Source organism: Ambystoma mexicanum, chromosome 13, assembly GCF_040938575.1.
Source record: "Ambystoma mexicanum isolate Mex_15411 chromosome 13, UKY_AmexF1_1, whole genome shotgun sequence".
Taxonomy (NCBI): Eukaryota; Metazoa; Chordata; class Amphibia; order Caudata; family Ambystomatidae; genus Ambystoma; species Ambystoma mexicanum.
The window spans coordinates 319,610,992-319,626,660 of NC_090938.1; the positions used below are offsets into that span (position 1 = coordinate 319,610,992).

Below are 15,669 nucleotides of genomic sequence, written 5' to 3' on the forward strand. Positions count from 1 at the left end.
TTGTAAATGTATACAAGTGGTGATAAGCAAAATGATTTTGAAAAGCCCTTTCAACGCACAGAGTGTGGGGGTAGGGTCTGCAGGCCCTACAAAAGAGAAGGAGATGGAGAGAGTAACTGATCAGGCAGATCTGTTCTGCTTTAAATTAATTGAGTGATACATCCAAATTCTTGGGGCATCCCACAAACAGCCAAAACCGATGATGTCTGGTCCGCCGTTGCCTACAGCTTGGAAGAACCTACATCCATATATAAACATGCCTCCATATGTTCACCATAAAAAACACTCTGGTGTAGTGCAAGGTTTTCCAAAGAAAGAGTGGCAGCATGGATTTTTGGCGGGCAAACGCAGTTTTAATTGGTGCAGTTCTGTATCCCTGGAATAAGTACCTCATCACACAATCGATAAGGAATGGGAAAAATGAATTCAGTGCAATATATGTTAATGGAAGGCAGTTGTGCGGAGCATATTTATAATAGACTTAGCGTTCCAAATGCAAATTGCAATGTATTGTATTGTACTGTGCTAAATGTTGTAAAGCGCGAACTAAGGATCAAGAGCATCTGGGCGCTGAAAAAGGATGGACAGCCCAAAGAAGCACTTCCACTATATAAAATATTACAAAAATACGTTTTCATTACTCTGCGGAATTGGAGAAAATCTCCAATATCACGAAGTGAGATCGGAAGCTTACTCCAGAGGGTAGGTAGGGGCAAGGACGAAAAAGGAACGGCCACCCAAGAAGACCCTCTGGTAACATGGCACTTTCAGTAGCTTTAGGGAAGAAGAGTGGAGGCACCTGGAAGGTTGGTAAGGTACCAGTTTGTTTTTCAAGTAAATTGCTGCAGTGTTGTTAAGGGCCCGATGAGTGAATCACAAGGCCTTAAACTCCACTCTGGTATTTACAGGCAACCAGTGAAGCTGACGCAACATGCTTACAGAAGGGGCAGGTCTTGGGGCATCTAAAGCCAGCCTGGCCGCCAAATCCTGAAGCACCTGCAGCCGCTGTAACAGATAGTCTGGTTCACCCAAGAAGTCCCAGTTACAATAATCCAGAGATCCCATTATTGCTGTGGTAGCCACTTTGGTATGGCATTCTGTAGGAAGAAAGAGAAGACTTTGAGTTTGACAAAACCAGAGTTACAAACTGCCGATATCGGAGCTTCACGAGAGCCGAGACTTTTAAGAGGCACTAGGTGAGAGGCAAGGGCCCAGAGAATCAGGCCAACTTACTCTTGTCTCCAGGTGGCTTGAGCCATCTGGGGACCGAACACAAGCAATTTTATTTCCCCCAATGAGTTTTAGCCAGTTGGATGCCATTCAACTGCCAATTGCTGACAATCTTTCAGTTTACAAGAGGGCTCAGTTACCGGTGAGTCAAAGCAGAACACCAATTAGGTGTCATCTGCATAACTACATGTTGTAAGTGTATTATGCTCTGGAGTGGAATTCTACCTCGTAGAATTCCACTCTTGTTTTGATGTCATGTTTACTTCTGTAAGGGGATTCTATGAAAAGTGGTTGGGAGCTGAAGTGGAGAGGTGCTCTGTAGGCTGAGCTCTGCTGGGTCAGGCTGGTTACCAATAAAGGATCTCACTTACCTGCAGTGAATAGCCTCCTTATTACACTACAGAATTGCACTCCAGACTTAAAGATAAGATCAACCAGTGGAAATACGTATACATTAAAAAACATCAGTGACAACGGCGAACCCTTGGGCACACTGCAGGACAGAGAGAAGGCTGGAGAAACAAAACCCTGAAACAAAACCACTTGGTTATGCTCAGCAAGAAAAGAAGCAAACCATGCCAATGGAACTCCTACGACTTTGGCTTGTTCAAGACAAATGAGGAGGATGTCATTGGCCACCTTATCAAAGGCTGCAGAGAGGTCAACGAGAATCAATACCCCCCCACCCTGCCCGCCCCTGCGGTCCTATAGCTTAGCCAGGTCATCCATAAGAGAAAGTATTACAGATTCGGTTCCCTTCATAGGACAAAAGCCTGATTGGTAAGGAAGGTTGGTTTTACTGACTTTAGATCATTGAAGTTGCATAGCATGAGCAACTTTCAACTTGAATGATGGCTGCAAATTATCCTGGGACAGGTTTATTGACCTCTGTACAGCCGAACAAAGAAAGTCAGCCATCAGGGGAAATTAAACCCTAGATAGCCACTTAACAAAATCTATTAGGATTTATTTGTCAGAGTTTAAAGGGGATCCCAGGTGAAGGGAGCCCATTCCATTTGAAAAAAGATAAAATTCCCAATACCGCCAAATCAAGGCTTTTTCTACCAATGAAATAAAAATCAGAGCAGTGAAAAAGAGTAAATTGGCCATCCCAGAATACACAACTTGTCTTAAAGTTAGAGTGCTCATCTTGTAAGAAAATTATTAAGGTCTATATCTTACATTTGCAATAGGCATTCTGCATGCATACCTCAGTTTCTGGGCAAGAAATAGTGCTTACCGTCAGCTCCACGCCGTAGAGGATTCCGGAATTGCCTTTTGACTTTCCCATTGGCCCACAATAGCGCACCACTCCGGGAACCTTCTCTCGGGAGGACGAGGATATTTGGACACGCACCCGGTCCCCCTTTTGGATCTCACAGAGCCTCTGTAGCTGGCAGGGGTTGCCCAGGAGGGCCAGACGTTCTTCACAGTCAGTGACTGCCTCCAGCAGCCCTGCGGTGCGCTTGCTTACCTCCTGCAGGCCTCCCTGGTCTACCCGTAGAAGCCGGTCTGTGTCAAGCACCTTGGCCCACACTCCTGCCAACCTGGCCCGATTGCTGGAACTGGGCCGGGCATCCTCAGCCAGCAAGCTGCCCCTGGGGATCCTCACTTTCCCATCCGTCTCGTCACTGCCATGGTAGTCATGAGTGGCAATGTAGAGCTTACAAACTTCTCGTGTTCTCTGGGACATGTTGGTGCAGGCAGGGCTTCAGAATATTTTGCACATGATCATAGCGCCACCTGCAGAGGAAAAAAAGGGATATTGTGAATAAGAGTTTTTCAATAGAGATGAAGGGAGGTAAGAGTATGCAAGTGCTTTTGAAAACTCAGAATATGCCTCCTTCTTTGCCCCCAAGTTCCCAGCTATTCAAGTCCAGAGGCAGTACAACATTCTGACAATGCATTTAAAAACCCACCTGCTGCACTGATTTGCTATTCTAGTACTGGAACGCCAACACTGTGTGAAATGGGTCTCGGGAGAACAGAACTGCTTTGTACACGTCAAAAGACAGACAGGTATCTTAAACTTCTTTGATCTTTGTGGAAGAAAATGTAAATCATTGTATCTGTCGGTTAGTAATAAAGTTCTACTTTTACATATTTTGTTCTAGTGTTCTTTAGTACATACGTTGGAAGTCGGTCGTATGAAGAAGGGATAACGAAAATATTGAGTCAAAAAGCCTGAAAAGGGTTCAACTGTACGATTAAACTTAGAATAAAAAGTACTAGACCAGTTCCTAGCTAAGACCACAGGGAAATAGGCTTCTTTGCACTGAGGGATTGACAGAGTAAAACAAGGTGCTGTGTGGGTGGGGGAAGGAGGCTTTGACCAAGTGACTACTGCCCACTGCAGTACAAGGATGAATAGTGGCTAAATCGCCTACCAAGTGCTCCAGATAAGATTTTGAGGTGGAGTATTTTATTCCCTATTTTTAAACTTTGAGAGTAAACGTGATTTCAAGAGAGTAAAAATTAGTTTTCTCCTTTGCAAGAGAGTAAAATGTATGTGACATCCAGCAGTCATGTGCAAAACTGTATGGAAATCATTACCAAGCGTCAGCTTTCTGCATGGTCTGGCCATAAGATGTTGAAAACACCAAAAAGCTAGAGAATAACATAATAAAGCAAACATGAATTGTATTGTGTGTTTTGAAATTCGGTAGCAAAATTGGCTTTTGGTGTTTAACCAAAATCCTCATTTTCTGGGACTATTACTACCTAATGGTAAGTCAATTTTATGATACAATAGTGCAGATAGGCAAGGATTCCATGCTAAATTCTATACCTAACCTTATGGTCAAATAGTTATTTATATAGCACTTTTAGCAAAGCGCTGTACATCGAACCTATTTATCACAATTATAGCCGAACCGAAGTTGGTACTCCTTTATCGACCTCGAAAGGCTGAGTTGGCCTTGCAGGGTTTCGAACCTGAAACTAACAGATCACGCACAGATCGCAGCAACGAGCTCTCAACCAGCAGAGAACTTATTGGGTAATATCCTTCGAAGGTCGGTAAACTGATTATCGACGCAGCTATAATTATCACAGATCCTATATGATGCGTTACATAAAAAAGTTAAATACCCATCTCGATTACCTTAGGGATAGGTGTTGCTGAGTTTCTATTTCAAATTACAAATATAACTTTCATTTGTTTTTTTTTGTGCGGCGCTTACACTTCCTGGAGAGTCAGGTTTTGGATGTTTTAATTGTAGTCTTGCAGATTTGAGAGGCTGTAACACCTGTGATTGGTGAAATGACAATCACTCACTCATGATCAAGGACTAGGATAATGTACCCCATTGACTGCACGGTTGAATGTATGTAAACTAGACCGCACATACTCATTTTACACACTGTTTTTATAATTAGAGTGTAAATTAAATTATAAGTGTAAACATGATTTGCCTCTGCAACTGAATAAAAAGTATGCAACAGGCAACCATAAAATGACAAAACCTGAAAATGAATAGGATCCATTAAAAAACAAAACAGTTGTTCAGCAAAGAGGTTTGGTTTCAACATTTGTTATGTTATATTAAAGGTTCTTAAACAGCACACTGTTGCCACCTGAGTAGTTTCTTGGTGCTCTGGTGGATCTGTAAAGCAAGGGGGGAGAGAGGGTAAGTTGGTAGGAGTGATCGGGAGAAAGAGCAAGAGAGCTGTGATGTGCTTTTTGGCAGCTTCTGTTCGGTGGACAACATTCGCTGAGCCTAAGTGTGTGTTTTGGTTGGTAGCCACCATGTGCTGTTGGGCGAAGCTGTGTGTGGTTTGTTTCATTGTTGCAGTGTAAATAAGTGCATGCGGTTTGCAGTGCTATAGAGGTATGGTTGTGTTTAATTCAGAATTTGAGATGTGTATGCACAAGGGTGAGATTTTAGTTGGGTTGTTTAGTGTTCGTGCCCTTTCATACCCCCTCTGTTCTGACTAAATGGCCCATAACCCTTCCCCTGTCATACATTCAGGTGAGCTGCAATTACCCCCCCCCCTACGGTGTATGAATTTGTGGAACACCTTCTCCTACATGCATCTTGACGATTATGCACACACCACATGAACTCTGAAAATTTAAATAATGCAATACTGGTTTGCTTGCACTGGGAAAAAAGCATAATTTGTCACAAAAGATTAACTTTCAATTCTAACTAATTGTTCATCTTATTAATTATACAATCCCAAAATGCTATGAAAATAAATATGCCCAGTGCTTGTTTGCTTCACACAACACAGAAGCTGAATGAAAAGAAATCATTACTTTTATCACAGTGTGCAGTTTCTTTTTTGAAAGGTTTTAGAGGGAAACAATCCTGCTTCACAGGCCTTTCTCCATGGCTTGCAATTACATCCATGTAGATAAAAATCAAAAGAAGCATTCTGGTTTCCGTCAAGTAAACTGACCTTTGCACTGCCCTCTGCGCTAAACCTGTGCGTAAATTTACGCAGAAAAATAATAAAGCTGTCAAATTTACAAGATTTGAATGCATAAAACGGCTTGGTGCGATACTTATCTGGAGGTCTGCATCTACTCAGCCCTCACACGTCTACAAAACAGTGATCCTAATCATAAAGATGAAACGGGTACAGACAAGGTATCTACCTCCTTCGTCTTTGCGGTAATGTGGGCAGAGTGCAGGCTCTACTCTTAAGAGGGGTGTGAATGTGAGACAGTAGCAACCCAAACAGCAATAGTACAACAGTCTAAAAAAAAAGGATATATATATATTTATATTATATAAAAATAACACAGCCACGGTAGTTGCTGTTTACATAGGAAGAGCACTTTTTGGGCGGCTTATAACTTCGCTCCCCCTGGACAAATCCTCACCAACCTTTGCAATAAAAGTATATGGGCCACTGTGAATTTTGTTGCAAAGTTTGGTGATGTTTGGTCCAGTGGGGGTAAAGTTATAGGGGGGGGTCCCAAAACATCTTTTTTTCCCATAGACTGAATGGGGGAAAACGTTTGCGCACGCCTACAGCCCAAACCGCTGGACGGATTTTCACCAAATTTGCGGCAGGAACTTGGTCCCGAACACAATGCAGTGAGGAATGGCGTCTGTGCACTTCTGTACTTCTGTTCTCATCTAGCAAAGTGGGAAAAGGAGTACTTAGTGGTGCTTGGTGGGCTGTGTGGAACAACACATTTCCTTTGCAAGGTACACAAGGTAGCAGCAGGTGCCTCTGGGATGCCTTACAGCATGAAGGTTTGGAGGTTGGTACGTATAGCTGGAACCGCAAGTGGACATACAGGCCCATATCGGTCGGCCCATGTAATAACGATGGAAAAGAAATTGCTTATGATAATCTTCAAATGCTTGGTCGCCACCAGTCTTTTGGAATGTGGAAGGTATGCACGCTGAGTAAGGTGCAAGATATATGAGAGGAAAGAGGAATAAGAGTCCATGTAAGTAGTCCGTATTAGTGGCAGCGTACAGGACAACAGTTTGCAGGAAGGATGGTGTAATGGGTGGCTGCCTCATGGATCAGGCACTGTGTGCTAGTGAGCAGTGTCTTATGTTAACTCACTGCCGTGCTCTCTGTTTTGTAGGTGATACTGTGATTGTACGGCTCCACACAAGAAAAATGCCTTTGAAACGTTGCCAGCAGACGCTGTTGTCAAGTGTTTCCTTTGTACAAAACATTACAGTGGTAGCAAGAATTGGTCGACCAACAGCACAATGTGTGTGTGTGTGTGCGCAAGAAATTAATACGAGAACCCTCATGGTGGTCACCTTCGATTGGTGGAGCATGCAGGAGCTGATTTGCTAAGAAATGAATCAATGAAATGTGAATTGTGTGAAAGGGCGTAGTAAGGGCAAACAGGGAATGTAGAACTGCATGAGTGAGCAGGTGTGCTGCTTTCGTATACGAATTGCTTTCCCTTTTCGTCTTACCCTTTATGTCTGGATTTTCAAGGGGTGGGGAAGAATGTACAATCACACTGGCAATGTACGGGGAATGATGGAGACATGGCAATGTAATGGCGCGTCCTTACTGCCATCACAAAGTACAGAGACAAAGTGTGCGGTACAGTAGATTAATAAATATGCATAGAACACTGTACCTTAATACATTTTGCTCGTAATACACATGTGATGTCAAGTTGTATTTACATAACTTTGGCAAATTCCATGCTTGTAGTGGGTGGCCGAGAAATTGCAGTGCACGGTGTATGGAATCATTGCAGACTACCTTTGGGGCACATGGACAGAGCACCTGCAGTGTAAGTTATGTGTCTTTTTGTGGCACACTTCCATACAATGTGCGACCTTGCAGCTAAACATGCTACTCCCTCAAGGCTGTTTTACAATGGGCGTTAGTCCTCTTCAAGGACAGGTATGTTAAGTTTCTGTTTCCGGAGATGATGCTGGAAAAAACAAGAAAAAGGAATCTGGCGGCAATGTGTTTCAATTGTAGCATGCATTTACGAATGTTGGTAGTTGTTAGGGAGAATTCTCCAGAATGGCTAATTCCCCTTACCTACCGAGTCCCTCAGCAGCTTTGCTGGATTTCTGGGATTTTTTTTTTCACCTGGTAAGAGTGTGAGCCCTTTTTCCCACTCTTACATGTGTTTTGCTGTGTGTGTTTAACATTTTTGTGTTCTTAGACTGTGGAGCCCCACCTACTCCATAGGCATCTTTTTACTGTGTATTACAAAGCACCTTCAGTGCAGTGACACAGGGTTGTCTTTTTTCAGACTTCCCGACTCCAACTCCATTTTCAGGGGCTGACTACTGTCTCTCAGAACATGTAAAGTTGCCATTGACTTAATTAGTCCTTTAAAAATCACAGACCCAGTACACACTATTTTACATAGAGTTCTGGAAAGGGTTAATAGTCATCCCTTGTTGTCCGTTTCTCATGTAACATTGTTTCGTTCCCTTTTCATTAAGACTTGGCTGATGGCAGTGGTAACTACCCTATTTTTCCGACCGCAGTTATTTTTAATAGCCTTGTTATTGTTTTAGGCTATCTTGTAGCCTCGAACATAAACCCGCTGGACCATATTTATTTTTATACGGTTCCGGCTGGGTTTATTCACCATTTCTTTTTTGTAATAGTTTTTCGAAGGGATTGTGTCCTCCGACGTATTCCTTATCTTGATAGATCATCTCCAGCTTGCTGGCCTCGGAAATCTTTTTTCAGTAGAGGGTGCTGCGCGTCGACGTCCCTCGAGCTGATGTCCCTCGACAGCCTCCGTATCGGCGCTGACGTCATCATGCGTATAAATAGACTCGCGCAGCGTCCGTTGCTCAGTTCTGTTTTTCCGCGCTTCGTGGGCCTCGGAATCGCGTTGCTCAGTTCGTTAGTCAGAGAATATATTCTTCATTATTCCTCGAGAATAAACCAACTCTTACTCGATGGCTTCTTCACCAGAACCGACGACTCCACGGTCCGGCTTCAAAAAATGTCGAGACTATGGAAAGAAAATGTCATTGACAGATCCTCACAGGATCTGTTTGTGGTGCCTGGGATCGGAGAACCAGTGTTCGGATTGCGAGGACTGCATGTCCATGACGGCGAAAGCCTTGAAGGAGCGTAAGGGGAAGCTTGAGAGAGGTAAGACAGCTAAAACTCCTTCGAAAGTTTCTTCGGCAGAGTCGAGACATTCGTCTCCTCGCCGACACAGGAAACATTCTCGGTCTAGGTCTCGAAGCAGTTCCCACCACTCTTCGAGATCCAAGCATTCAAGTAAGAGACGTCGAAGATCCCCTTCCTCGTCTTCTTCTTCTGTTTCTCCGGAAAGGGTCACCTGCCCCACAAAACATAGCTCTCAGGCTGAGTGGAAGGAATTCCGTAAAAGGATGCTTAGCGTCTTCTGGAAAGCAGCCTCGACCCCCTCGAAGACAGCTGAGGGTGATACCCTGGGTGAAAGACCCGAAAAATCTAAACGCTGTGAGTCGTTGCACCCGGCGAAAGAAACTACTCGAGAGCGTCTCGAACCCTCAAGAAAAGGCACTGTGCCATCGAAGCCATCGTCGAAAGTCCCTTCGACGCATAAATCTGCGTCATCGACGCCATTATCGAAGGTTCATCGACGCATAGGTCGATCGAATCGACGCCGTCTTTGACGCCGAAAAAGAGCAAACACACGGCCATCACTACCTCACAGCCAGTGGTCATACCCAGAGACTCTAACATGACTTCGAGGTCATCGACAACCTCAAGTAGGATCCCAATCCTCTCGAGTTCTTTGAGGCCACTTCCAATCTACTCGACCCCTTTTTCAGTGTTTTCAAAGCCTTTAACGTCCGCGTCAACGACGTCAACGTTTTCCCAACTGATTATGAAAAATTTAACCCCTTCTGCCCTGGAAATTGGATTTAAGCCATTTCCAAGGTCTAATCATTTCAGACCTTTGTCTTCAATCTATGAGGAAGGGGAGGATTCAGATCAAGAAAGACCCTTTGGGTTGCAGAGATCTGCAACACCGGAACCAGAGGAATTTACCTCTGAGGAAAATAGGTTGAAGGACCTTAGAGAATCCTTACATGAGGCAAGTGGGTTAGATACTTCCCCAGAAATAGAATTTGCCAAACCAGACCCAGGGGAACACGCTGAGACCCCTTACAGAATTTTAATGGCAAGAATCATAGAATTCATGGGTTGGTCTACACCTTCACCTGCATTCCAACAGGATGACCTTACAGACATCTTAGTCAAAGGCCGACAGGAGGATCCTGTGGTTCCATTTCACGCTGCATTACAAAGAAAAATATTGGCTAACTGGGAAACTCCTGAGGTTATCCCGGCAGTTAACAAGAAGTTATCAGCCAAATACAGGGTATCTACTACTGACCCTGAATTTTTGTCTAAACATCCAACTCCAGAGAGTCTGGTTGTCCAAACAGCAACTGCATCAGGCAGTAGATTGGCATACCCTACTGTTCCACAGGACAGGGATGACAAAAGATACGACTCTATGGCTAAGAAAGTTTTTTCTGCATGTAGCATGGCGTTGAACTCTATTAACGCTACGTGTACGCTCGAAAGGTTCAGCTATACACTTTGGGAGTGTGCTTCATCAGCGGCTGACTGCCTCCCAGAGGGAGAAGAAAGGGAAGCGTTTCTAAACATCATTAAGGATGGTAAAGACGCAATGTGCGAATCCCTTCAAACTGGCATTGATTCTACTGACAGCATCAGTAGGGCCATGGCGGCAAGTACTACAATCCGCAGATTTGCGTGGTTGCTAAAGTCTGGGTTTGCTCCAGATGTACAAGCCAGACTTTTAAATATGCCCTTTGACGGCTCTTCTTTGTTTGTTAAGAAGGCAGATGACAGCCTCGAAAAGTTACTGACATCCAAAGCAGCAGCAAAATGCCTGGGTGCTGCAATCCGTCAAAAGCCATATCGCCCCTCAGGAACCTCTTGGAGAGGTAAGTCCTTTCGCTTTTATTCCGCATTCGGAAAAGGCAGAGGACAGTCGGTTCAAAGAGATCATAAAAGATTCACCCGAGTTGGGCGGGGTAAAAATACAAAAGCCGCAGCAGCAGGTACCTCTTTACCCTCGGCACCTGCATCAGCCGCCTCTAAATCACTCTGAGGACTCTCCTCACAAGACACCAGTAGGGGGTAGGCTAACTCAACATCTGACGGAATGGCAGGCTATTACGTCAGATGCTTGGGCATTGGAGACAGTTGCCCAAGGTTACTGTCTGCCTTTTCTACGCATTCCTCAGAGTCATCCACCGGGGAAGAGCTCTCGGAAAGTTCCAGATCCGCTCCTCTTGCAGGAAATTGTAGACCTGCTGGAGAAAGGTGCCATAGAACCGGTACCTGTAGCGGAGAGGAACAAGGGCTGGTACTCCCCCTACTTCCTAATACCGAAGAAGGACGGAGGACTGAGACCTATCTTGGACTTACGAGAATTGAACAAATTCCTCAGGAAGGACAAGTTCAGGATGGTAACTCTTTCTCAGATCCTTCAGGCCCACCAGCTCCAGGACTGGCTGGTATCTCTGGACCTTCAGGATGCTCATTTCCATGTGCCAATCCATCTCAAACACAGGAAATACCTGAGGTTCGCAATTGGCGGCTCTCATTATCAATTTCGAGTTCTGCCATTTCGGCTGACCTCCGCCCCGAGGGTCTTCACCAAGCTAATGTCTGTAGTGGCTGCAAGTCTAAGGAGGGAAGGGATTCACGTCTACCCCTACCTGGACGATTGGCTGATCAGAGCTGTATGTCCGGAACAAGCTCAGATCCAGCTAAATTATGTCTGCCACTTCCTTCAAAACTGGGCTTCTCCCGAAATTTAAAGAAGTCACAGATGATACCATCACAGAGACTCCAGTTCATTGGAGCGGTCCTGGACACTTCCCTGGGAAAAGCCTCACCACCAGAGGTGAGGGCTCAAGATATTCTGCAGATGGTCACCAAGTTTCAAAATGCCCAACTCTCCCAGCCTTTGACTTTTTGAGGTTGCTAGACCTCATGGCATCCTGCATCTCCCTTGTGCCAGAGGCTCGCCTGAGAATGAGATCTCTTCACTGGGCACTGAACTCAGTGGTCGCAATTCTCAGGGAGAATGACAGACCTCCTTCAGGTTCCGGACAAGGTGGCTCGAGACCTTCAGTGGTGGGCCTGCCAGGGGAACATCTTGAAAGGAGAACCGTTTGGCAACCGTGGCCGGAGATAACAGTAGTCACAGATGCCTCACTCACGGGGTGGGGAGCCCATACTAACGACTTCACCATCAGCGGTCGTTGGTCTCCATCGGAGTCCAGACTACATACCAACCTGTTAGAGCTGAGAGCAATCAGACTAGCGCTGAAGGCTTTTCTGCCATCTGTACAGGGGAAAAATGTCCTGATAATGACAGACAACACAGTGGCCATCCACTACCTCAACAAAAGAGGAGGCGTAGGATCACTGCCTCTGAGCAGAGAGGCGATGCAGCTCTGGTTTTGGGCAATCCAAGAAGGAATCTCTCTATCGGCAGTTCCCTTAGCCGGAGAGAAAAACTTGACAGCGGACGCTCTGAGCAGGCAGAGTACAGTCTCCCACGAGTGGGAACTAGCTCAGGAAGTCCTTCAACAGATCTTCACCCTTTGGGGAACCCCTCAAGTGGATCTGTTCGCCACCAGCATCAACAGGAAGTGCGATCAGTTTTGTTCAAGGGAAGTTCCCCCTAAGAGGAGCTCTAGGGGACGCGTTCGTAGTGGACTGGGAGTTTCCACTTCAATACGCATTTCCTTCAGTCCCCGTCATTCCTCAAATGATCAGGAGGTTGAGAAGGTTCCGGAAAACCATGATCCTAATTGCCCCGGACTGGGCCAGGAGAACGTGGTACCCGGACCTTCTGGACATGTCCATCTGCCCTCCAATTCGTCTTCCACTCAAGGAGAATCTTCTCTCGCAGAAGGGAGGTCAGGTTCTCCATCCAGACATCAGAACCCTCAACCTTCACGCTTGGTATCTGAAAGGTTGAGATACAAGGATTGGGATTTCCCAGATGACGTCATGGAGGTGTTGCTTTCGGCAAGAAGGCCAGCAACAAAGACTTTATACCGCTGCCATTGGAACAAATTTTGCAGCTGGTGTAGAGAAAAGAATTTCAACCCCTTTTCATGTGGTGCACCAATGGCGTTATCTTTTCTACTCTATTTGGCAAATACGGGCCTTCAGGTTGGCACTATCAAGGGCTCTCTCAGAGCGCTATCGATCTTCAAGCGCACTGCAGAGGAACCATCGTATTTCAGGTTACCCTTAGTAATATAATTTCTGAAGGGATTAACCAATGTCTATCCTCCAAGACCATTCCAAGTTCCCTTATGGGACTTCAATTTAGTCTTAAATTTCCTGATGGGTACTCCTTTTGAACCACTCCACTCTTGTTCACTAAGGTTTCTCACCCATAAACTGTCTTATTAGTGGCATTGACATCTGCTAGGAGGGTGAGCGAATTCCAGGCTCCATCTTGTAAACCCCCTCATACAATTTTTCATAAACATAAAGTTGTCCTACAAGTGAAGCCTAATTTTCTCCCAAATGTGGTTTCTGAATTCCACATCACTCAGAAGATTACCTTGCCTTCATTTTATCCCCCTCCCCATCCGGGGAAAGAGGAAGAAAGGCTGCATAGGCTGGACCCAAGGCGGGCTTTGAGCTTTTACATCAGCAGACTTGCTAGGATTAGGCAAGCAGACCAACTGTTCGTAGGTTACTCACGGCACAAATTGGGATTACCGATAACAAAACAGACCATTTCCAGATGGATTATTTTAGCCATTCTGGAATGTTACAAACTGGCAGGGAAAGAGCCTCCTCAAAATCTTAGGGCTCATTCAACCAGGGGTATCGCAGCCTCTTCGGCCCTCCAAAGAGGGGTACCGATTTGAGACATATGTGCGGCTGCCACATGGTCGTCTGCACATACCTTCACAAGATTTTACAACCTGGATTCCTCCTCTAGCCAAGAGACTAGATTTGGCAAAGCTGTGTTGCACTCTGTTCACTCTTGAAGGGAAACCTGGCAATTTTACTCCCACCTCCAGTTACACACCACTGCTATGGGAGTCTATCAAGATAAGGAATACGTCGGAGGACACAATCCCTTCAAAGAACAAGTTACTTCTTACCTGGTAACGTTCTTTCGATGGGATGTTTCTTCGACGTATTCCTCATCGCCCCTCCTATCCATCCCCTCAGTAAAACTTCCCTTGTAGTTACAGTTTACGCTCCTTCTGGGTCACTAACCAATTCATGTAAAACAACTGTTAACGTTAAAATGGAACTGACAAAACAAGCAGAACACAGTCTTCAGCTGATTCCGGCGCTACTTTGAGTTAGATTTAATGTGCGTGTAGAGGCAGCAAGGCATAGGTCTAAATCTCTCAGACTGCAGAGAGAGCAAAATTCGTACTACTTCAAATTAGACCTTATTCTAGCCTGCGCTCAAAACAGGAATTACAAATTTTCAAAGTTTACTCGTTGTGTATGTCCGGATAGACACAAAGAACTCTTGAATACGACAACTGTTTTGATTTTCTTAGCCTTCCCGGCCTTGATTTATTTTAAGTTGAAAGTAAGTCACTTCAATTTGAATTCAAAGGTTCATTCAAACTTGAGAAAAATAATATTAAAGTTACTGTTAACCAGCCTTGTCCCTTGTCCCGACACGTGTTTCCCCGCCTATTATATGGCGGTTCCTCAGGGGTTTTAATGGCTGAAGGTTCTTGCTAAATCATATTCATTATTATCATGCATAACGGTTGATAATTGGCCATTACAATCCTAATGGAGCAAAAGAGAAATGAAAAACAAATAAATAAGAGGCTGTCAATGTTTTCAAATGTAGTCATGATGTAAACTTCACGGCTATTTTTGTAAATAGTAAAACAAACCAATTGAGCGAAAAAAGGGAAAATGGACTTACATGTGCAGTCTGTAAGTCAAAGTATGATGCTTCTTAAATCTCATATTAGTTTCTAACACGGTGTCTCCATAACCAAGTCTAAATTGTGTAAGTAGATAGAAACAGAACGTTTTCAGAATCTCCATTTACGGAAGATTAATAGTTAGTTGTCGTGCTTATCCAAGTGACTGTTTAAAAAGAAAAAAAGGATTTAATGCATCTTACTGAGAACTGGAACTGAGCAACAGACGCTGCGTGAGTCTATTTATACGCATGATGACGTCGGCGCTGATACGGAGGCGGTCGAGAGACATCGGCTCGAGGGACGTCGACGCGCAGCGCACTCTACTGAAAAAGAAATTCCAAGGCCAGCAAGCTGGAGAGGATCTATCAAGATAAGGAATACGTGTTAACTCAACGGGCCAAACCAGGTTTGGTTCCTTTGTTCACCGTCCTTTCGCGGGCTTCTGCACAGCACAGACTCCCTCTTTAGGTGCCTGAATGTCTGAGGGGGACAGGATGTGAGGGAGGGGTTTAGGACTCCCCGCACAGGGTCTCCTTGGAGACCCATGTCGCACTCTGGTATGATTGGCTGTGGTGACTGTCCCGGCGGGACATCCTCCTTGCTGTGTGATTGACAGCCAGGCTGTGTGAATGGGGGAAAATGAGAAGGCAGAGTCACCACTGGATTGAGAGAACCGAAGAGAAGCTGACCGAAGAGGACCTCTACCACGACTGAACCTCCGGGTGAAATCCCTGCTGCGGGTCAGAATCTTCAAACTTCGCCGACAGGGAAGATCTGCAAGGAGTCTTCTCCCCTTGAGCTGGTGGGAAACTCCTTCCTCTGGTTAAATTTTCTGTGCACAGCTACAGTGAACTGGAAAGCCAGGAGGAACGGACCTTTTATTCGTTGCTTTGCTCTGCTGCTGGTTTCTGCCCTGCGCAGTGCAGGACCCTTCAGTCTTCCTACTTTGTGTCAGTCAGACAGACGCTTCAGCAACCGTGAGCCTGCAGGACCTGCCAGGAATGTCTGCCTCAGCTACAGCCTTCTTTGCCATTTAAGGTACTGTTCA

General features: G+C 45.1%; 1 protein-coding gene across 4 annotated transcripts in view; it reads right to left on the bottom strand.

Moving 5' to 3' along the window:
- Positions 1-15,669, bottom strand: part of LOC138521176 (ubiquitin carboxyl-terminal hydrolase CYLD-like) — a 2,059,174-nt gene that overhangs the window by 1,921,693 nt on the left and 121,812 nt on the right. For all 4 annotated transcript variants that reach the window (XM_069633784.1, XM_069633781.1, XM_069633782.1 and 1 more), the window contains one exon: positions 2,471-2,973. In XM_069633784.1, the coding sequence (XP_069489885.1) occupies positions 2,471-2,923 (453 nt within the window). In that variant the 5' untranslated portion in view covers positions 2,924-2,973. The remainder of the gene's footprint in view (positions 1-2,470; positions 2,974-15,669) is intronic.